General features: G+C 43.7%; 1 protein-coding gene across 3 annotated transcripts in view; it reads left to right on the top strand.

Annotated features, from left to right (window-relative positions):
- Positions 1-20,984: 20,984 nt before the first annotated feature.
- Positions 20,985-24,505, top strand: part of EML1 (EMAP like 1) — a 136,638-nt gene continuing 133,117 nt past the window's right edge. Inside the window, exon 1 of one of the 3 annotated variants that reach the window (XM_083517573.1) lies at positions 20,985-21,395. In XM_083517573.1, coding sequence (XP_083373699.1) covers positions 21,365-21,395 — 31 coding nt within the window. In that variant the 5' untranslated portion in view covers positions 20,985-21,364. The remainder of the gene's footprint in view (positions 21,396-24,505) is intronic. The other 2 variants (XM_083517572.1, XM_083517569.1) reach the window with 2 other exon arrangements.

Here is a 24,505-nt window from a genome sequence, read left to right as displayed (position 1 = left end):
TTGATTTGATGCAACACATTAAAGGGAGCAGTTTTGTTTTGTTTTGTTTTTGTTTTTAAATGTGATTGAGCTTCTAAAGAAAACTTCAAGGATTTGGCAAAGGCTGCACAGTGTTCCGTAATCTGCTACGGTTTCACTTCCAGGTTTTCATGTGGGAGACCTTGTTCCCTGTACAAATATGGATGTAGCTCGATGATTAGGGTTGCTATATGCCCGGGATCTCAAAGGCGGAGTTGACGTCAATTGAAAAATCGTGGCTTTTTGGCATTTTTAGGTTTTCCTTTAAAAAAAAAGTTCAACAACCTTTGGGGTGTCCTGGTTTTGAAATATGGGAACCCTATCAGTGATACAGGGACGCGGGTGGCGCTGTGGGTTAAACCACAGAGCATAGGACTTGCTGATCAGAAGGTCAGCGGTTTGAATCCCCGCGACGGGGTGAGCTCCCGTTGTTCGGTCCCTGCTCCTGCCAACCTAGCAGTTTGAAAGCACGTCAAAGTGCAAGTAGATAAATAGGTACTGCTCCGGTGGGAAGGTAAACTGCATTTCCATGCGCTGCTCTGGTTTGCCAGAAGCATGCTGGCCACATGCTCAGCCAATAAAGCGAGATGAGCGCCGCAACCCCAGAATTGGTCACGACTGGACCTAATGGTCAGGGGTCCCTTTACCTTTACCTATCAGTGATACAACAAGACAGCTCCAGAATTCACCTGGAACATAGGAAGGTATTTCTTATCTAGCCTTATATCACCAGCTCTAACCAGCAGACCCCTCCACCTCAGGCCCAGTTGCCTTGGTTCTTGGATGCATCTGATCACCTCCAGAGAAGGTGAGGGAAGTACATGAAAGCACCTGCCTGGATCGGGGCCTGGCTGAGAGCCAGGAAAGAGTGCATCTCCCAGCTCTCTTTGTGGCTTTACTGCTTCTTCTTTAGCAATCACTCATAGCCAAGTAAGATTGTCTTCCATAAACACGGTTTAACATTGAGTCCATAAGTGACTGTGGAGGTGAATTCTGGATCCACACATCCTTCCACAGTGGAGACATTGGTTTCCGGGCAAGAGTTGTTCATGGTGTGGATTTGCCAAGCCTGCCTTCCTCTTAGCATGTTTCTCCCTTGCGTCCTGAGTTTGAGTGTCTTCAAAGACCATGACACCTTTGGTAAAGGCTGTTCTCCAACTGGAGCTCTCACAGGCCAGTGTTTCCCAATTGTTGGTGTTTATACTACATTTTTTTAGATTTGCCTTGAGGCAGTCTTTAAACCTCTTTTGTTGACCACCAGCATTACGCTTTCCATTTTTAAGTTCGGAATAGAGTAGTTGCTTTGGAAAACGATCATCAGGCATCCGCACAACATGACCAGTCCAACAAAGTTGATGTTGAAGAATCATTGCTTCAACACTGGTGATCTTTGCTTCTTCCAGTACACTGGTATTAGTTCGCCTGTCTTCCCAAGTGATGTGTAAAAATTTTCAGAGACACCGTTGATGGAATCTTTCGAGGAGTTGGAGATGGCGTTTATAAGTGGTCCGTGTTTCACAAGCATATCGTAAGGTTGGTAGTACAATAGCTTTGTAAACAAGCATTTTGGTTTCCCTGCGAATGTCCTGGTCCTCAAACACTCTGCACTTCAATCAGGAGAAAGCCGCACTCGCAGAGCTCAGGCGATGCTGGATTTCGGCATCAATGTCGGCCCTTGTGGAAAGATAACTGCCTAGGTGGGAAAAGTGAATGACATTTTCCAATGTTACACCATTGAGTTAAGCCTTCCTAACTCAAGGAAGGGGACAGCTCCCATTTCTTTGTCTCTCCCTTTACCCATCATAGAGCCTCACCAGATGTGCTTTTATGTTTCATTTGTTATGATTTGCGCTCACTCCTGCTTTCAGTACTGCTGGTGGCCTGCAGAAGATTTGCGGATGGTGCCACTGCTTCATTATTTCCAACATCCCATGACAACAGCATTCTATAGCCACTGAGCATGCTCAGTCTTTGCTGCACTGTTACAAGTGCCACAGAATACCTGTTCCGCCTTGGTAAGAACTCAGTCGTCTAGTGTTTAGTGTAGCAGCGCCTGCACTTTGGAACTCTCTGTCTCTTGAGATCAAGCAGGTGCCTTCGCTGTACTGTTTTTTGGCGCCTGCTAGAAACATCCTTCAAAGGGACGCGGGTGGCGCTGTGGGTTAAACCACAGAGCCTAGGACTTGCCGATCAGAAGGTCGGCGGTTCAAATCCCCACGACGGGGTGAGTTCCCGTTGTTCGGTCCCAGCTCCTGCCAACCTAGCAGTTTGAAAGCATGTCAAAGTGCAAGTAGATAAATAGGTACCGCTCCGGCGGGAAGGTAAATGGTGTTTCCATGCGCTGCTCTGGTTCGCCAGAAGCGGCTTAGTCATGCTGGCCACATGACCCGGAAGCTGTACGCTGACTCCCTCGGCCAATAAAGCGAAATGAGCGTGCAACCCCAGAGTCGGTCATTACTGGACCTACTGGTCAGGGGTCCCTTTACCTTTACCTTTTTAGAAACGTCCTTGCTTAGATGAGTGTACCCGGATGCTTAGAAAGTTGAGGTAATCTTAATCTGTTTTAGTATTTTAACTTTTGTACGTTTTAAAGTTTGTTTGCAAATTTTGTTTTCATATAATCCGCTTTGAGGTTTGGGGTGGTTTTTTTGTTTTACAATCAAGCAATGTATAAATTTCGTGAAATAAATGAATGAATAAATAAAAACCGGACCCTTTCCTGCCCCCACTGTCACCTGCTATTTTGTTTTTGTACTGTTTCAAACTTAAAAGCTTTCCTGAGCCTAATGATAATTCCCTTTTGGACACAGGTGATCATTCTGACTACTGAACAACTGGCATTTGCAGAAATGAATGTGCTGTTAGGATGATGATGATTACAGTAACTTATCCCGATATTTTACAAACAGAAAACCCCCTGAATTAGATAGAAGGAATTTGGTGCCCTTTTTGGACCATCTTTGTGAAATAAAATATTCATGTTTCTTTGCCACAGGATATGCAAATACTTGCCTTGAGGGAACAGGGTATTCCTACCAATAATTTAACACCACAAATTAACTGCTTCGCTTTCCTGATGTATCTCCCCCCCCCCGTCTCCCCAGACTCAATTTGTTCCACAACTTCTGATACCCTACCAAGATCTATGTCCCTGTGCATTTTGGGGAGACTCCATGTGTATCCTGAAGCGTGATCTTTAATTATCCACATCACCATGCCATCCTGCAGCGCTGGAAATGTTATGCATGAGGGAAAAGGCAAGGCCTCTCTAGGAATAGAAATATTCATTTCATTGTAGGGCAGTGTAATTATTCTTGCCATCAAAGGAGGGAGAGACTAATAAGAAGCTGGAGGGTGATTCATCTCCCCTCCATTCCGTGGCTTCAAAGGCAACTTTTCAAAAGCATAATTAAACAGCTTGAGCGCTAAACCCGCCTTTCGGTTTTTATTTTTTATTTTATATAAAAAAGCTAATTTCTTTCTAATAGGGAGACATAAAGTGGACGGTAATCTCCCAGCACAGCCATACATACTTTCCTGTAATGAGCTAATGGAACACAGCTTCGATCTCTGCTTAAAACTGCATCCACTTTACTTTTGGCAAATCAGTGGTTGATTTATTTGTGGGTTAATGATGTCTTCCTTTTAATTGCAGCAGTAGTTCAGACCACTGTCTTTGCACGGGATGGTTCATTACTGATGAAGAGGTTTGGCTTGAGAAGCGTGTAAATGAAAACTTACCCGGAACTGCAGCTGCAGTTTCATTTTGGGTCCTAACAGCTGTGCACTGATGCAACAAATGGCTGCTTCTAGCCAGCGATGCTTATTAGCACCGCTGTTGTAATAAAAGCCTTTCCAGGTGGTTTCTCGCAGGAGTGTGTAAGGAAGAGCAGGAATTGCCAAAGGAACCCTAATCTCAACCAAAAAGCACTCAAACCAGTTTAAAACGGTTGAAAATCATTCTCTACCTGCCTTGAAATGATTCAGTTGTGAAGAGCTGTATTTAATGATCACATAAATCCATCACGTGCAGTACCGGATCTACATATAAGTTAAACAAGCTATAGCTTTGGGCCCCACTCTCTTGGGGGCCCCCAAAAAAATTAAAGGAAAAAAAACCTGGATATACATTTCCAAAATATAAGATATAAAAACAAATAAAATAAATTGCCTCAGTCTTCTCCGATAAAGAAAACAATGCCCGACCTGAAGAATTTGGAGCAAATGATTCAGCAAAGGAAACACAGCCCAGAATAACTAAGGAGATAGTACAAGAATATTTGGCTAGTTTAGATGTATTCAAGTCTCCAGGGCCAGATGAACTGCATCCAAGAGTATTAAAAGAACTGGCAGATGTGATCTCAGAACCACTGGCAGTCATCTTTGAGAATTCCTGGAGAACAGGCGAAGTCCCGGCAGACTGGAGGAGGGCAAATGTTGTCCCTATTTTCAAAAAGGGAAAAAGAGAGGACCCAAATAATTACCGCCCAGTCAGTCTGACATCAATACCAGGGAAGATTCTGGAGCAGATCATTAAGCAAACAGTATGTGAGCACCTAGAAAGGAATGCTGTGATCACCAATAGTCAGCATGGATTTCTGAAAAATAAGTCACGTCAGACTAACCTGATCTCGTTTTTTGACAGAATTACAAGCCTGGTAGATGAAGGGAACGCAGTGGATGTAGCCTACCTTGATTTCAGCAAGGCATTTGACAAGGTGCCCCATGATATTCTTGTAAAGAAGCTGGTAAAATGCGGTCTTGACTATGCTACCACTCAGTGGATTTGTAACTGGCTGACTGAGCGAACCCAAAGGGTGCTCATCAATGGTTCCTCTTCATCCTGGAGAAGAGTGACTAGTGGGGTGCCACAGGGTTCTGTCTTGGGCCCGGTCTTATTCAACATCTTTATCAATGACTTGGATGATGGACTCAAGGGCATCCTGATCAAATTTGCAGATGACACCAAACTGGGAGGGGTGGCTAACACCCCAGAGGACAGGATCACACTTCAAAATGACCTTGACAGATTAGAGAACTGGGCCAAAACAAACAAGATGAATTTTAACAGGGAGAAATGTAAAGTATTGCACTTGGGCAAAAAAAATGAGAGGCACAAATACAAGATGGGGGACACCTGGCTTAAGAGCAGTACATGTGAAAAGGATCTAGGAGTCTTGGTTGACCACAAACTTGACATGAGCCAACAGTGTGACGTGGCAGCTTAAAAAGCCAATGCAATTCTGGGCTGCATCAATAGGAGTATAGCGTCTAGATCAAGGGAAGTAATAGTGCCACTGTATTCTGCTCTGGTCAGACCTCACCTGGAGTACTGTATCCAGTTCTGGGCACCACAGTTCAAGAAGGACACTGACAAACTGGAATGTGTCCAGAGGAGGGCAACCAAAATGGTCAAAGGCCTGGAAACGATGCCTTATGAGGAACGGCTAAGGGAGCTGCGCATGTTTAGCCTGGAGAAGAGGAGGTTAAGGGGTGATATGATAGCCATGTTCAAATATATAAAAGGATGTCACATAGAGGAGAAAGGTTGTTTTCTGCTGCTCCAGAGACGCGGACACGGAGCAATGGATCCAAACTACAAGAAAGAAGATTCCACCTAAACATTAGGAAGAACTTCCTGACAGTAAGAGCTGTTCGACAGTGGAATTTGCTGCCAAGGAGTGTGGTGGAGTCTCCTACTTTGGAGGTCTTTAAGCAGAGGCTTGACAACCATATGTCAGGAGTGCTCTGATGGTGTTTCCTGCTTGGCAGGGGGTTGGACTCGATGGCCCTTGTGGTCTCTTCCAACTCTATGATTCTATGATTCTATGATTCTATGATTCTATGATTCTATGATTCTATGATTCTAAAACCGACATACAGCAACAGTGTTTTGTGTTGTGTAGGCTCCTATGATGTAAGTAATGGGCCCCGCCTGCTAGCCTGCTCCCTAAAATATCGCTGGTTTGCTTATTTCTATATATAGGATGCCTACATTCTGCATGTGCAAATGGCTTTAGATTAGGTCCATAAATTACCATATAGCATATATTCAACACAAAACACAGTGACAATTTGTTGTTGACAAAGGACAGCTGGACATATAAAGGGCCCCATTACCTTCAGTAGCTTAGGGCCTCATCAAACCTAAATCTGGCCCTGGTCACGTGGTGTCAGAAGTGCTGGATGAAGAACGTGACACTCTCATCACCAACTCCACTGGGCCAGCCCTACCATTAGGTCAAGTGTGGTAGCTGCCTTCAGCAGCAGATGCTGAGTGGCAGGAAGTGGAAGCAAAGTATCGGGAGGACAGAGCTTGTGTCTCCCATGGGTCCTGCCCTATACCCGCTACTGCCTACCAGCTGACACTGCCCTGATCCAGCTGCTAGTTCTGTATGTGACATGAAGGTGGCGCCATCTTGTCCTTCACCTCAGGCAGCAACATGTCTTGAGTGTCAACACTGTAGGCACCCCCTGCAGGGAAACAACAGCTTGTAAAGTTCTCAGAATGGAAGAACCCCACTCCTCAACTGAATCAAAGTTATAGAGTCTGTATTTGCCTTCACAAAAGAACAGTCTCTGGAAGAACACTGAGGGGATTTTGGGTGCTGAGACATTAAAGGGGTAGAGGCATTGAAAACTACTAATGTTAACAGCTTTCTGGTTACTTTCGGGTATGATGTTCTTGGCTGCTTTTACTTGAACATCTTCGTTTTTAAAAATGCTATGTTGTAGTTCTATTTTGGGCCGGATTCAACTAAATACTGTAGCTGTCCTAGCAGGAGCCAGGGCAAAATGGCTAGACCCATTTTGCTCCTGCTGCCACACAAAATTGGCCTAGGGGAAGGGAGATTGGGAGAATAGAGAAGGGGGTGGTACTGTATCATCTTTGCTCCCCCACCAACGCTATAGAACTGTAGCTCCTCAGGCTGCATCACAAACTGCTTTTGAGGGTTACCGATATTTTCAGACATAGTTTGTCATGTCGCAGAAGGGCAGATGGGCTGCTCTGCTACAAAAATAAAATAAAATCCACTGGGCATGCAGACTTATTCACGCAGTCCTCTGAACTGCGGCTTAGGCTTGCAAATGTAACTGTGTGCAGGGAGGGTAAATCAAATGAGTGCCTTTATGATGAAGCGCATGTCTTCTTCTCCTTACACGAGAGACTCATTATCCCAGTTAGACGTTTTCCTTCTGCAGTCAGAACTAGGCCAGCTAATTTTGATCGCGCTGCTATATCCTGCCTTTGGACAGAAAAGGCAGCTCTGGGGACCAGCGTGTTGAAGATGTGGAACACAAGCATACTTACATAGAATAAGAAGCAGAGGGGTTCTTTAAAGCTCCGACCTCAGTCAGTACTCTTCAGCAGAGGTCCTTGAAACATCACTCTAATATCAATTAGATTTTTCACCTTTGGGCCTTTGGGCACTCCAGAGAGAGAGAGAGAGATGGAGGAAGGGAAGGAGCTCTTCTTCCTAGGGCCCTATACAGCTCAAGACCAGGTTACTTGAGCCCTTACCCCTTTTAGCTGGGTGCTGCAATCTTTGGGAAAGTTTCTCCTGCAAGTTCCAAAGAGCGCAGAAGCCCAGCTCCTCCAAATGTTCCTATTTTCCAGGGACAATCCTGGATATACAGAAGCTGTCCCAGTTTCTGATTTGATCCTGGAATGTCCCGCTTTTCCTCATCAGAGAAATGTTGGAGGGTATGGAGTTACGTGACCTATGACCCAAGGAGATAAGTAATGATGAAACCTTTAGAAGACATCTGAAGGCAACCCCATATAGGGAAGTTTTTCTTATGTTTAATGTTTTATATATGTTGGAAACTGCCCAGAGTGGTTGGGGCAAACCAGTTAGATGAGCAGCATATAATAAAGTTTTAAAATGTTGTTGTTGAATAGGATGTCCCTGTTTGCATCAGAGAAATGCTGGAGGGTGTAGAAGCCTTATCTGCAGTAACTGAAAGCTCCAGCGCTCTCTGGCTTTTTTTTTTTTTTTTTTTTTTTTTGAAGCACTGGTTGCATGTGCATTCTAATTTAAACCCATATTGTGTTTGAGTTCAGGGTTCGAATTCTGAATATTCCTAGATCAACTAGATGACCCTCAGGGTCTCTTCCATCTCTATGATTCTTTTACAGTGGTACCTTGGGTTACAGATGCTTCAAGTTACAGACACTTCAGGTCACAGACTCCGCTAACCCAGAAATAGTACCTCAGGTTAAGAACTTTGCTTCAGGATGAGAACAGAAATCGCATGGCAGCGGTGCGGCGGCAGAGGGAGGCCCCATTAGCTAAAGTGGTGCTTCAGGTTAAGAACAGTTTCAGGTTAAGAACGGACCTCCAGAACGAATTAAGTTCTTAATGAATGATTTTAGAGTGTTGTGTTGTGTTGTACTGTTGTACTGTTTTATTGTTGTTAGCTGCCCTGAGCCCGGCTTTGGCTGGGGAGGGTGGGATATAAATAAAATTTATTATTATTATTATTATTATTATTATTATTATTATTATTATTATTATTATTATTAACCTGAGGTACCACTGTACCATTTACTCAAGGGTGTTCAGTTTTGGAAAAAGAAAATAGAGGCAGTTACCTGCATAGTCCAACAGAGGGCAGTAACATATACTTGTGCACACACAATAAATAGACTTTTATAATAATCCTTAAGAAACAGAGAAGGGGGAAGATTGAGGATTTTTAAAAACATACGGAAATTTGTAAGGATTGGCCCTACAGGTCTCAAGGCTATTTAATGACTGGCAGAATCTGAGACCAGAGAGAAGAATTGGTGAAAGAAGACTGGAAGAAATTTAAAGACTATTTAAAGAAATATTGTAAAATTAATGAATGTTAGAAGGATGTTGGATAGAAACTAAGTGGTTTCCAGCTGTAACGCTTTAGGAGATACGAAAAAAAGGTTTACAAATGGGTAAACGCTTAATGGTAAGGATTTGCTGAACTAACAAACTGAAGTGGAATACAAAGAAGGGAGGTATGAGGAGGTCCGGGGAAATAAGTGTAAAGAAGATACGTTATGGAAAATTATTTGTTTTTTAAACTGTTTTTATGTTGTATTTTGTATTTTGTTTCTTTTTATTTTTCATTTTCACTGTTATAGTTTAAAAACTTTACTAAATATCTTTTTTAAAAAAATACAGGTCTCGAGGCTATTTGTATAACTGCCTAGGGAGCTGGTGTCTGCTACAGGGATGCGCACGCTCCAAAAGTAGAAATATAAAAAGCTCTCTTCTGCAGCACCAGAAAACTATTGGTCTACCTCTACCAGGCAGAGGCTCTCCAGGGTCTCAGAGACGATTATTTCCCAGGCCTGAGATGAGCCCTGTCCCTGCTAAAATACTGTGACTATTCTATGCTGTGGCGGTGGCTAGAACCCTGATTGCGAAAAATTGGAGAAAAGAAATAATTCCAACTAAAGAAGAATGGCAAGATAAATTATTTAGTTATGTTGAACTGGCAAGATTGACAGGTGCGATCAGAGGTTATAGCAAACAAAAATTTCAAAAAGACTGGAAGAAATATAGCGATTACCAGAAAAAAGCAATGCCCGCAAAATACTGCGTACTTGGACTTGTTTTAATTAACTTTTGCAAATGGATTTATGGTGAGAATAAAATATTTAAATAGAAATATAAAGAGAGTTAATAAGAAGATAAAAGGAAGCAGATTGTTATGGTTGATAACAGAGCCGCGTAGAGGATGAAGGAAGTCATCAAAGAAAATGGATCTGAAATTTGGTTAAAATATACTGTCTGTTAGAGAATTTTTTAGGTATGCTTTTATTTTTGTTATGGTTCTTTTTGTTAATATTGTTATTTCTTTTCTGTTTTTCTGTTTTTTCTATTTCTTTTTTCATTTTTATTTGTTATATAATGTATGTCTCTGTGTTATGTTTGTTTGTCTGCAAATAAAATAAATAAATAATAAATTGACTATTTTGCTACTATTTTTGGAGAGCTGTTGGGGCAAGCATTTGGGCTTGCTAGACAGAATTAATCTCCCCTTTGTTTGGTATGATTGTTTGGTCATACCTAGGGACGCAGGTGGCGCTGTGGGTTACACCACAGAGCCTAGGACTTGCTCTGTGGTCGGCGGTTTGAATCCCCGCCATGGGGTGAGCTACCATCGCTCGGTCCCTGCTCCTGCCAACCTAGCAGTTCGAAAGCACGTCAAAGTGCAAATAGATAAATAGGTACCGCTCCGGCGGGAAGGTAAATGGCGTTTCTGTGTGCTGTTCTGGTTCGCCAGAAGCGGCTTAGTCATGCTGACCACATGACCTGTACACCGGTTCCCTCGGCCAATAAAGCGAGATGAGCACCACAACCCCAGAGTCGGTCACGACTGGACCTAATGGTCAGGGGACCCTTTACCCCTTTACCCCTTACCTGGGAGTGCTCCTGAGGAAGATGTCCGAAATGTGTTTTTCTCAATAAACCAAGTCCTGTGCACTTAAAAACTCCACCACCACTCTTCTCCACATCCCGCAACCGCCCCTGCTGTGCTAATACTATTGTACTTATTTATTTACAACGTTTGTATACCGCTGACAAACTATCTCTGGCCGATGACACGTATAATGTAAAAGCCACAAAAGGTTTTTAAAGCAAGCAAAATGCCACAACCACAACTGCAACAATATATATATGCAAGCTGGGTTTGCAGTTGAGCAACCATCTCTGGTGTTGGCTCCTGCCTCAGAGAGGATTTCTCCTTCGTGTGATCTGAGATGAACATTTGCCCAGAGGTTTGGATTAGCCACAGTTGAGCATTACAAGGCAAAGCAAAGGGAGCCTTTGCTTGTGAGTCTGCATCAGACTCACAGTATAAATTTGTCTGGGTTGTATTAATGTAATTTTCATGTAACATCTCCCCTTTCTGCTCCATAAACATAAACACACACACAAACACACATCTTTTTAGCAGCACCTGTGCTTTGCACAGCCTGTCACAACTGCATCTGCATCACTTAGGATAATGTGGAAGTTTTGTTATTGTACTGTAAGGTGAAAGTCAACACAAATATTAATTGCAGGCCCATTTAACAGACTTGCATTGAACCAAGCAGTCATCCAGCTTCATCCCTCCCTGACTCAAATGAGAAATGAATTAACACAACAAGAAAGGCCATTTAAAAGAAATGCTTTCAATCTTGACTCCCTATGGAATCAGCTGCTTGTTATCCTTTAATTGCACTGTTGTTATTATTATTATTATTATTATTATTATTATTATTATTATTATTCCACCTACCTACCCACACAACTGATACAAGCGCATCATAGTGAGGCATCCATATAAGAAAACACGAGATATGCCATGAATACTTAGACAACTGATCCATTCAGATCTTGTCACTCAGGGACTAACTATGCTATGCTATGCATGCTTGTGGCCAATGGCCCTCTTAAGGTAAAGCACTTATATTGTAGGAGGGAGGGTTTAAAAGTGAACTAGCAGTGAATGGAGGGGATGCTTAACCCTTTCCCTGCCTTCTGTGTTTCCTCTCAAAATCTTCCTAGTGGCTTTCTCCTCCTCTTCCCGGAGAGCTTCAGACAGATGCTTTGCCCTCTAAATGTGGGTGCAGATTTCTTTATTTGCAGATTTATAAACTGCCCCACAACCAAAATCTACCATACACACAAAAGCAGCTTGCTTGCGCTAGCTTTGTGGCAGGTGGATCACGGTTGCTTGCTGCCTTTAAATATAACAGCTGAAGGTGAGATCTGTACTTGCTGGAGTCCAGAGGATGCACAGAAGAGCCTTGAAGGGCTAAGCGTGACTTCTAAGCTGCATCTTCCCAGGTTTGTTTACAGAGTGAAGCGCAGCAACAGAAGGAAGAATGGGAGGAAGGAAATTGCACTAATATAAAGGAAACCCTGGCCATTCTAAAAAGATCAGCTCTTTGTATTCCTTTATTAGCAGGATGCCCCTGATTCAATACCCTCTTACCATTTGCTTTATTTCTGAGACAGACCATCTCAGAAAAGGTTTAATCTCAATATGGTGTGATGGTTAAAGTGTTGTCTTAGGACCCAGGAGACCAGGGTTCACATCTCTTCTCTGTCTTTAATCCCTGCTCAGTCTTGAAGACGGTCTTAAAAGAGGTTGACAGATTCATGGAGAGTAAGGCTCTCCTTATGCTCTCTGGGTGATATTGGGCCAGTCATTTTTTAAAAAAATAATATTTTATTAGTTTTTTTGACATATCATTTTCAACAGTAATTAAACATACTTTCATATCTTATACCATTTTTTTGACTTCCATCAATCACATCTGAAAATTTTCCAATCTATTCACTAAATATACATTTCTTACTTCCACAATTACATCTAACTCATAACTGATATCTCTATTCTTTCTCTACTTTGCAATGTTTCATACATTTCTCCTTACAAAACTTCTTGTAGTCCTACTAGCGTAATTTGTTGATTACAGTTGCTTCTCAAATAATTCGTATATTTCTTCCAATCTTCTGTGAATCTCTGGTCCAGCAGGTTTTGAATCCTTCCTGTCATTTTCTCTAATTCTGCGTAATCCATTAATTTTGTTTGCCATTCTTCTTTCGTCGGAATTTCTTCTTGCACCTGGAGCTGGAAAGGGGTTAGTTTTACCTCCGGTTTGCTAGTAAAACTGAATTACTGTGCCGCGGAATGATGCATATCTAAAAAGTGAGTCACCAACATGACAAGTTTGGAAAGCTCTGCCCTAGAATGTTAGTACAGTGGTACCTCGGTTTTTGAGCGTCTCGGAAGCCAAACGTTTCGGTTTTTTAACACCAAAAATCCAGAAACAAATGCTTCCATTTTTGAACGTGCTTCAGAAGTCGAATGGCTTCCGCTGTGTCCCCCCCCCCCCAATTTTCTCCACTGACTTTGCTGACTGCCCTTTGCACCTCGGTTGCTGAACATTTCAGAAGTAGAACGGTCTTCTGGAATGGATTGCATTCGACAACCAAGGTAAAGGTAAAGGGACCCCTGACCATTAGGTCCAGTCGTGACCGACTCTGGGGTTGCGGCGCTCATCTCGCTTTATTGGCCGAGGGAGCCGGAGTACAGCTTCCGGGTCATGTGGCCAGCATGACTAAGCCGCTTCTGGCGAACCAGAGCAGCGCATGGAAACGGTGTTTACCTTCCCGCTGGAGTGGTACCTATTTATCTACTTGCACTTTGAGGTGCTTTCGAACTGCTAGTCAAACTGCTAGGTTGACAGGAGCAGGGACCGAGCAACGGGAGCTCACCCCGTCGCGGGGATTTGAACCACCAACCTTCTGATCAGCAAGTCCTAGGCTCTGTGGTTTAACCCACAGTACCACCTGCGAGGTACCACTGTATAAAAACTCTGATGCAAGCCTGATATCTTGGGACTTGGAACTCTTGCAAGCAATCTTTCTTTCTTTCTTTCTTTCTTTCTTTCTTTCTTTCTTTCTTTCTTTCTTTCTCCAACTCTCAATCTAACTGGTAATATCTTCCGGGATGTGATCGTCAGCCCAATCCTCCCTGCCTCCTGTTGTCCCTCTAAGGTTTAACAAAAGCAGGGACAGGAGCCAGGCTCCGAGCAAAATAAGTAATAATAATAATGAGGACAGACTGTTTGGTGCCAATGGGGTAATGTGCAGGATAATTAAGAGGTATAGTGGCTGTCCAGGCTGTTAAGAGGCAGGTAGCCACTTCGCAACAGTGAGCTTGATTAATAATGCCCGTTTGACCTTCTCCTCCATTGTGGGTTTTTACAGTTGCCATCAGTTAATTGTATTGAATGCTCACTGCTGGGACCCCACATGAAATGGATTCTAAATTCATTCAGCTTCACTCAGGCTGTCACTTCATTAGAGACTGGGTAGTTTTAGGACTTTTTTAAAGCAGAAATGTGGAGGGGGGATGGGTAAAGGCTTGGGTGAAATTAGCAAATTGGTACCTTACAGGGTTTTATTATTCCTGTACATTAAAAAACAAAACAAAAAAACTTGTGATTATTGCAATTCAGTATCAACACATTGAAGAATGTGGGGGGGGGATGATTCTTTGTTATTTGGGAGCATGAAGCTAACTTGCTGAATAAAACTGCTTTTTTTTTAATGACAATAACATGAAGTTCAGCGGGTTGTATATTGACTTGTTTGATTTGGTGCCATAGACTGTCATTCTAATTCAGTAGAATGCCTCCCCTGATAGGATCTCTGCTCCATGTTACTCCATGGTGTGCTGTGTTCCTATTAGTAATACAAATTTTAATTTCTCAGCTTTGAGCCCATAATGCAGGGTGCCGCATCTTGCCTCCTTTCTATTACAGAATGGAAATCCTCACTCAGTCATAAGCAATTAGCTCCTGAAACACTCGTGGTCTATAGCCAACAGCTATGGCTTAAGACAGCTGAAAGCATAACATTGCCTTTCCTTAATTCCTCTAGGGAATCGCTTGCTCTTGAGCCCTTCATCAGTTAACCTTGCAGATCCAAGCCGTCTTGGGAGGTTATTGATTCTTTTCCTGGCCTCAGCTCCCTGCCCACTCAGGCTGCTTTGCGGAACATTTGGCAAAGGTGATCAAGACACCCTGCAGAGTTGCAGTGGGGGCTGGCGTCTATAGGCAGGGCAGAAGGCAAGGGGCACCATCGTTGGTGAAGCCCAACAACGGCCAGAGCCAATGACGTTGTTGTTGTTTAGTCGTTTAGTCGTGTCCGACTCTTCGTGACCCCATGGACCAGAGCACGCCAGGCACTCCTGTCTTCCACTGCCTCCCACAGTTTGGTCAAACTCATGCTGGTAGCTTCGAGAACACTGTCCAACCATCTCGTCCTCTGTCGTCCCCTTCTCCTTGTGCCCTCCATCTTTCCCAACATCAGGGTCTTTTCCAGGGAGTCTTCTCTTCTCATGAGGTGGCCAAAGTATTGGAGCCTCAGCTTCACGATCTGTCCTTCCAGTGAGCACTCAGGGCTGATTTCCTTCAGAATGGATAGGTTTGATCTTCTTGCAGTCCATGGGACTCTCAAGAGTCTCCTCCAGCACCAGAATTCAAAAGCATCAATTCTTCGGCGATCAGCCTTCTTTATGGTCCAGCTCTCACTTCCATACATCACTACTGGGAAAACCATAGCTTGAACTATATGGACCTTTGGTGGCAAGGTGATGTCTCTGCTTTTTAAGATGCTGTCTAGGTTTGTCATTGCTTTTCTCCCAAGAAGTAGGCGTCTTTTAATTTTGTGGCTGCTGTCACCAATGCTAGGATTAGTTGCCTCGAGTCAATGATAGGTTGAGGCAACTAATCCTAGCATTTCCCCCTTGCTCCTCGTTGCTGAGTTCTGCAAGAGCAACACTGAGACCAAGGAGGAGGGAGCCGATGGGCAGTGCTGTCCTCTAAACAAGTTACAAGTAAATGGGCAAGTGGGCGCTGACTGAGCACAGAATGAGCTTGGTGGGGGCAGTGCCCCATTTGCCCCAATGGGCCAGTCTCCACTGCAGACCTCATTCCCATTGGGAATTTGCCATCTTGCATGAAGCATCTGTTGGAGTGCCTGATGTTGTTGCTGTTTTGGGGTAAGGGGCTGTAGCTGCCTCCGTGGATCCATCTCCCTGCTCAGCCAGGACTAAAAGATATTCACTGCTATATTCGCTGCTCACCATAACAGACATATTGCAGAATATGTCAATCCGGAGAAGGTGGGCAGATAAATGGGACAATCTATCTGAAGGTGGTTAAATATTATACATCATAGCAGATGCACTAAAAACCCCTGGGCACTCATAACACTGGTCACCTGTGAAGCCTTTGACTGCCTTGAATGGCCTCACCTGATGAGCCTGCTTGTGGACACGCTACTAAGTCCTATTTCTAAATTAAATAGCCCTATGAAGGCAGTGGTTTGGATCAATCATGTTCATTCTGACTCTCTTCTTCTCTGATGGGCACAAAGCAGGGTTTCGCCATTGCCCCTATTTTATTTGTCCTCTCCCTTGAACCCATGTTATTTGCTATGTGCAACAGTCTGCTTTTGCAATGTTATTTTTTAAATTTTTTTGCAAGCAGTACACTAATAACAGAACAACATAATCTCAGTCTATCAAAAGCCTGGGGGCAAAGATACATCCTCCCCTGGTGCTTAAAATATGTGAATGAAAGTGCCAGGCAGGCCTTGCTGGGGAGCACATTCCACAAATGGGGAGCCACTACTGAAAAATCCCTCTCCCTTGTTATTGCCCACTAAGCCTCCTTCAGATAGGGGACCAGGAGAAGCGTCTCAGGTGATGATCTAAGGGGGCAGGTATGTTCATATAGGGAGAGGCGTTCCAGAAGATATTGGGGTCATGAGCTGTAAAGTACTGCATATGTTAAAACCAGCAGTGATCCAGCTGTGGTTATGGGGAACACACATGGTAGAAGCCTGGTGGACAAAGAAACAGAAAACAAAGAAAACACAATGTTTGTGTTAATTGTTCACTGATGGTTTTTAATTTGGGCCACCCACCCGCCTTATGCTTAACGAAGTTCAAAAGGACAGGTCCTTGTCCCAATCCGTGGATCAGTTTTAATTGTATAAGGAAATCTGGCATGCTAGTCCCTTGCTCAATGGATCTATGTTTGTTGTATGAAAGTCAAATAACACAGGTGAGCTTTCACTCAGCAGCAAACAAATTAGCATCATTCAACTCATATGTGGGAGCAGCAGCTATAATCGCTAAAAAAAGCCTCGCTTCAATGGGAAAGTAAACTCCCCTTTTGAAGTCCAGCCTGCATTGATGCTCCTGTCTGTATGATGTAATTCCACATCAGACAGAACAATGAACCGTAGATAAATAAATAAATGCCCCCACACCTCTCAGCTGATTCACTTGTTCCTTTTCAAAAGAAAAATCCACTTCTAAGCCTTAGATCTTAGTTTATTTCGTAGCATATCAACCCAGTTAGAAAAGCATGAAACATTTTATTTGTGATCCAGCCATATGACTGGTGAGATATAGCCATTCCTCGAGGTGGCTAGGATTTCTCCTGTTCCTCCCTTTGAACTGGCACAGTTAAACCCCGCACTACTGAATTGTTGTCGTGGGGGGCGGGGGTAGAGATGAAAGATTATCTTCCCTTAAGCAGGAGACATCAGAGGAATGGATGCAAAATAGTCCCATGTCTTATTCTTAAGCTATGAGCTTGGTCCTGAAAAGCAAAATTGAGAATGTGCCCCCACCCCATCCTAGCCCCTCTGCAACACTAGCATATCTAATGCCCTGATTTTGCAGTAGCAAAACAACAGTCAGCTCCCCTTTCTGCTTCTGGTGGGATATTTGTTATGCTTTCAGATTCTTAAGACAACAGCTCAAAAATAAAGTGAGGGCACGATCCCCTAAGTAGAGCCCCCACCCCAAGCAACCTTCCTTTTATGTTGGCGTATGGAAGCACTATTCAGCAAATAGTTGATATTTTTTCTCCATTTATAAACTTTCTAGTTCGTAGCAGGAAACAGAATTTGCACCAGCTTGCCTTGTATCTTTTTAAACTGGTAGCAAACTCAAGGGCATGGAAAGGAGGGATACAAGCCTTTAAACTATTGAATCAAATGTCACAGAAATGCTCTGTTGGATCAGACCAAATTTTGCACTTCTTGCAGGTCATTAAATACAGGCATCCCCCAACCGCTACTTACGTGTGATCGACTCACGTGTGATTCAGATCTGGGTGTGATTGACTCACGTGTGACTGTGAATCAAATCTGAAGGAGACCCTCCTGGGAGCCCCAAGAGGACATCATTGAGGGCAGAGTAAGCCCCAAAGAGACCAGAAGTGGAGCAGGGCTTTGTTTAGGCCAGGGGCGAACGAAGGCGTCGTGACACCAGGGGCAGGGCGTCGCTATGTAGGGCACATGTGCGGTGTCGCTATGTACGATGCATGCACTGTACATAGCGCTGCCACACATGTGCTGTACATAGCGGTTTGCCGGCAGTGCCACTCCAGCGCTGTACGGATGGTGCCGGGATCATTTGCTCGCAGCTGCAGCCATGAACGGAGGATCCCCCACATGCGGCTGCGATGGCACCTTCTTGTCACCCTCCCACATGTGGAACCCGGGACACACCACCTGCCCCTGTTCCCCCGTTGCAACGCCAATGGTTTAGGCTGCTCAGCTTCCCCACCCAGATTGCGGGGTAGCGCAGCAGCAGCTTTCCTGCATGTCCTTCAGCCTCCTGCCAGCCCCACAATTCTAGTTGTGGATATTTTTGGCTACAGTATTATAGGTCTGGATTGGAGAGAGAGCGTGTTTAAAGGATGATTAGAAGGTGTTCCCCACTTCAGCGATTTTCATGTATGCGTGTGGGGCACCGGAACATAACCACCGTGTAAGTGGGGTGATGTAAGAATGAAAGGACTTTAAGAGGTAAGGGAAATGGGTGCTTTGCTTAGAGCGGAGCTTTCCAAACTTTGGTGACACACTTTTTAGACATGCATCATTAGCAAACCAGAGGTTAAACTAACCCCTTTCCAGCCCCAGGAGGAGTGTGAGGAACGTTCATGCGACACACCAACACACTGCAGCCAACACACTAATGTGTCACAACACACAGTTTGGAAAGCTCTGGCTCCGAGAGCAAGCTATTTGGTGCACATGCTTTTACATATACAGTGGTACCTTGGGTTAAGAACTTAATTCATTCCAGAGGTCGTTCTTAACCTGAAACACTTCTTAACCTGAGGCGTGCTTTCGCTAATGGGGCTTTCTGCTGCCGCTGCGCCACTGGCACGCAATTTCCGTTCTTATCCTGGAGCAAAGTTCTTAACCTGGAGCAACCACTTCCTGGTTAGCGGAGTTTGTAACCCGAAGCGTCTGTAACCTAAAGCGTCTGTAACCCAAGGTACCACTGTATTATCAACTGCCTAGGAATGGTATATTAACTACTCTTGTTCTTTATATCTCTGAGCGCTCCTTATAAACTCATATAAATAGAAAAAGACCAAAGCACATGCAATCTTTTATTTCCCTTTCCACTTTCTTTTGATTTGCTATCTGGTCTAGCGATTCCCAGCAGAGCTAACATCTTCTTCTCCCTTGACCTGGGAAAGAAGTAGCGGGGGGGGGGGAGTGGGGGAGCAATTGAACTTGCATAAATCAGAAAGGAGATATATATATCATTTTAAGCATGTGGTGTTTCTGATTGGGCAAGATAGTGGCTCCTACAGAGCTGCACATTTGAGCGCATACTTCAATCAAACAGAAAATTACACACGCCATAATCAGGCAAGACTTCATTAACAAAAGCAATCACTCTGGGTGCCCTCTGTTGGGAAAGATAAATGCAGGCTGAGCAAGAACAATTCATCCCTCGTTCTAGGTCAGTGAAGTACGATTACTCCCAGGCACAATATTACTCCAGCTTTCGTATGAGAGCCAAGGATGCGGTGCAGTCCATCAGTGGAAATCTTGCATCAAACTTGCATTAGTATAATTGCTTTATGCAGCTCTGTTACCTTAGGCAGGGCGGAAGGAAAGGACCATGTTATGGTATGTAATGATGATACTGCCGCTATGCCCCTGCCTCCTTTTCTTTAAACCAGGAACCCCCCCCCCCCAGACTTTTACAAGAAAGGAAAATCCAACTATAAACACCAGGAAGAACTTTCTGACAGTAAGAGCTGTTTGCTGTTTGGCAGTGGAATGGACTCCCTTGGGAAGTTGTGGACTCTCCTTCCTTGGAGGTTTTTAAGCAGACATTGGATGGCCACCTGTCATGGATGCTTCGGCTGAGATTCCTTCATTGCAGGGGGTTGGACGAGAGAATTATTATTATTATTTTATTTATTTATTTATTTATACCCCGCCCATCTGGCTGGGTTTCCCCAGCCACTCTGGGTGGCTTCCAACAGAATATTAAAATAACAACAATCTATTAAACATTAAAAACTTCCCTAAACAGGGTTGCCTTCAGATGTCTTCTAAAAGTCTGGTAGTTGTTTTTCTCTTTGACATCTGGTGGGAGAGCGTTCCACAGGGCGGGTGCCACCACCAAGAAGGCCCTCTGCTTGGTTCCCTGTAACCTCACTTGTTGCAGTGAGGGAACCGCCAGAAGGCCCTCGGCGCTGGACCTCAGTGTCTGGGCAGAACGATGGGGGTGGAGATGCTCCTTCAGGTATACTGGACCGAGGCCGTTTAGGCCTTTAAATGTCAGCACCAACACTTTGACACTTGGGGTCCCTTACAACACTACCATTCTATGATTCTTTGAAAGTTATGTCCACACATATTGAGATCTGTTTACCCCGTGCAGTGAAGGGTTTTGGAATGATATCCTATGTCTGTTGGGTCTTTTGCTATAAAGATGCCGCAACAATTTACTCATGAGTAGCCTGCTGACCTGGATGGCTTATCTGGACTGTTTGACAGTGTGTCTTCCACGGTCCCTGCCGCTTTGGAAGGTTCCATGTGGATCTCATTTTCAGCTGCAAGGTGGAGCTGGTAGCCTGAAGTTGACTCTTCTCCGTCACTTCATGTCACCAGTGTAGCCAATTACCAATAGATGGCATGCTTCTCTGCACCACATTTAACTAGCTTAAGGGATCTGATGCCGCAAAATTCAGTGGTGATCACTGGCTTAGATGACTTTAAACAAATTCATGGAGCACTTGTTGCTGTTTTTTTTAGCCAGGATAGCTAAATGGAACCTACATATTCAGAGGCAGAGCATTTCTGAATACTAGTTACTGGGGTTGGAGTTTGGCAATTGCCTCCATGTTCTGCTTGTATGCTTCCCAAAAATAATCTGCCTGGTCCTTAGCTGACAAGGTTTTCCAACACCTATGAACACTGAAGGGGGAGGAGAGACAGAAAGACCCGCTTTCAGTTTCTCTCAAGTACATGAATATTAGTCACATGTTATGCAACAAGGAATGCCCTGGAAACAAGTCCCAGTTACAAGCTTCTCCACATCATAATTATTTCAGTGGGCACTTGAGCCTGGATTCCCAGCGTAGTTCTTAAAAGCCTTTTTCATAAATATTCCATGGCCTTTTCGAGCCTGTAATGTGCCACAGTGACATTAAAGAGGAAGCTGTTCGAAGGGGAGGGATGTCAACAAATTTATCCACCAATAGCGTGCTCTTTTGGCACAAAAGCACATTCTTATCTTTACATCCCATAATGAGAAGGCAGAGCCAGAACTGGTTGCTGTGTAAACTCCTTGGGTACAGTTGAGAAGAAGAGAGAGAAGAAGAGAGAGAGAAAGAACTATTTCTCTTTGGCTAACATTTCTTCCGCTTGCCCTGACGGAGGAACGAGTTCTGCATTGGTGCTATTATTTTTCCCTGCGGTTTTTTTCCCCTTCAGAAGCATTAAAGGAAACTTCTTTTCACATGATGTCAGACTGCGAAGGGATAGCTGTGGGTAAGTGCCAGAATTATATTTACCACACTGTCCTGAAGTCTAGTTCACAGCCTCGGCTTTCAAAAGAGGCGGATGAGAAAAGCAGAACAATTCTAAGCCAAATGTTCACCCCTGTCAGTTCAGGCACAGCAAGGCTGCAAAGAGTCAGAGTGTTTTAGTCTGATTTTCCCCTCCAAAACCAGCCAGGTTCTTGCATAGCTGTTGTTGGACATTAGCTGCAGAGGTTATGTGGGGTTTTAAAAATGTTTTTCTTTGCTTGAACCTTTGAATAACAGATCTATTAAGGTTCTTATCTGACGTATTTTTAAAAATCTAACTTCGTGCTTCTGGGGGAGGAATGCTATTAATAATTATATATGTATGAAAGGATATTGGGTGACGAACTGGTGAGAGCATGCAAAGTGACTAATTCTGTCAAAATGGCAGTGTCCAAATCTGTCCTTTAGAGCACTTGGAGAGGAATGTCTGGGAATGGGACCAGAAATAAGCATCCTGTTGTAACTTACTTGTGTCACTTCCTAACTGCAAAAGGGCGACAAAAACGGAGGTGGAAAGTAATAAACATTAATCCAATGTTGGGGCGGGAGACATAACTTCACTTCAGTTGCAAAACAAGCATAGCAAAGCTAAGCCTGTTCCCTCGCCGCACTCCACATCCAACAGTACAAGTTTTTATCCCTTTCCACGTAGCATAGTTTAAAGCCATCGCGGAACTGTTTTGTTTTGTGGACATGTCATGGAGCAATGCCCACTTTTGGAATACCAATTTGGGAGTCTAAGGAAGAGCGACTTTTCCTAGGCCACCCAATTTCCTCCATGGCTTAGCAGAGATTTGAACCGAGACCTGCCAAACACTTTTGTCCCCTGCACCAGGAATATCCTCCAACATTTCTCTGATGAAATTAGGGAGGTCTCATTCCATAATGATAATTTTACTATTTATACCCCACACATCTTACTGGGTTGCCCCGGCTACTCTAGGCAGCTTCCAACATATGTAAAAACATAATAAAACATTAAAAAAAACCTTCCCTACACAGGATTGCCTTCAGAAGGCTTGGGGGTCTGATAACTCCATACCCTCCAACATGTCTCCAATGAAAATAGGGATGTTGAAGCAGGACATCTATGTCCCCTTCACAATCCTCAGCCACAGCTGAAGAGGGCTAGTTCTGAATGAACTGAAAGCAGAGTTCTCACAGCTAGTAACTACAGAGGTTTCAAAAACTACAACTTGTGCTTAAGGCAAGAGGTGTTGGGGTTTGTTGTTTTGCCACCAGGTTTTTTGATTTTGTGGATAAATTGACCAAACAGTTTGATTTGTTTGCTTGCTTTTATGACTGTGTGCCTTGATATGGTATCTTATCCACTGCTCTGCAAATCTAAACAAGATGATCAAGAGCTCTCTTTGCAAATAAATGTGTGGCTGCAGAAACTGACTTAATGTGAGAACAAGTTATTCTGTGCTCCAAACGTGTATTTCTGTATTGACGAATCCACCTGGTTTTGTCAATCCTTTGCATTAGGAAGGAAGAGGGGAGAGGGGTATTTTTGCTTGCCTTATCAAAAGGCATGCTGTGCTGCTAGTAACCAGAGCAGGTTGCACGGCCAGCAGAACAGGCCTCGGTTTTAGAATCTGGAAGCATGTTTGCTTGCTAAGCATAGTGAGTCATATCAAGGAAGTGGGAGAGGACAGGGAGATGGGATTCAGATGACAGAGACAATATTTAATGCACACCTAATATGAATGAATCTGCAGTGATGGCTGTTCATTAAGTTATATTCCCCCCGTTGCAAAAGAAAATGGCTTTGAATGTAATTTCTTGCAGACAGAATATGATATGACTGTTTTATTGCAGCATCACAATCTGGTTTAACCTATTCAGTTGATGCCAATCACATCTTGCTTCCTGGGGCCAATATCTTTGAGTGTGCCAATTTTCATCACGGTCAAAGGGTTAAATATTCTCTCCCTGTGTGCCACAGGTGCGAATCCCACCCACCATCCCCGCACAATGGCTATTTAAAATTTCAAAATAAGTGTGTCAACTCTTTTCATGTGTTTAACGTTAATATCAAGTTTGACTGTCAGTATGGTACCTTATTGTACAACTTCTAATTTCTATGCAAGGCCAAAATACGTATTTTGTTTAACTTTTCTCTGTTTCCCCATGGAAGAAGAGGCAAACTTGCTCCATGTTTATTGGAAATATCCTAAGATAGTGACATACTGGAAACAACAAAGTTTTGACCTAGGTATAGCACATCCCCATGTATAAGACGACCCCTATTTTGGGGGCGGGGGGAGATTGCCCAGAGTTGTTGAGCTTTTTTTGGGGGGGTCACTGGATATCCGCAATTTTTTGCAAATTATTTCTAAGGAAAAAATAAAAATATTGTCTTATACACAGAAAAATACGGTAGTACCAGAAGATTTCTAAATGTTGATCTAACAGCAGGTAGACCCACAATCTATGACTGAGTGAATGTGAAAGGTTTGGGATATGGTGTACATAGTGAAGAGTAACAGCAACAAACCACAATTTATCATTACATGCATGAGTTGCAGCTAGCCGCAGGGCCATGTGCTTCCCCTTCCTCTTACCCTTTCCTTTGCACTTGGAGGGAGGAAATCAGTAGCTTCCATTTGCAATCCGAAACAAACCACAGTTTGCTGTTCTATCTGAAAATGGTAAACTGTGGCTTGTGCGAACCATTGCTCACAAACCAGGATATTAATCCAAAACAAACACAGTAAAATCTGGAGGAGCAGAGTGCCGATATTTAAAGCATAGTCATTATTACGTTCATATGTCACTGTGTGAGATGTACCAGTTCCTTGGAGCAAATGGGAATTCGGGTTTTCTGTGGATTGGTGTTTGCTCCGATTCAGCAGTAAAGAGCAGGTTTTTGCAGGGAAAGCAATGTGTGTGTGGCTGCTGTGAGTGCTGGAAGAAAGACCGCTCCTTGCTGCAAGACCCATTTCCACCTGGCCTAGGGGGCGGGGCCCACACTCACATTGAACAACCAAAAGAGGCTCTGGGAGGCCAGAGGGACATCACTGGAACAACTCCTGTGTTGGGGCAACTTGCTAAAATGTTTCAAAATAT

Source organism: Podarcis liolepis (genome assembly GCF_965112155.1).
Source record: "Podarcis liolepis genome assembly, chromosome: 1".
Taxonomy (NCBI): domain Eukaryota; kingdom Metazoa; phylum Chordata; class Lepidosauria; order Squamata; family Lacertidae; genus Podarcis; species Podarcis liolepis.
This window is presented reverse-complemented; position numbering and strand designations above follow the sequence as displayed.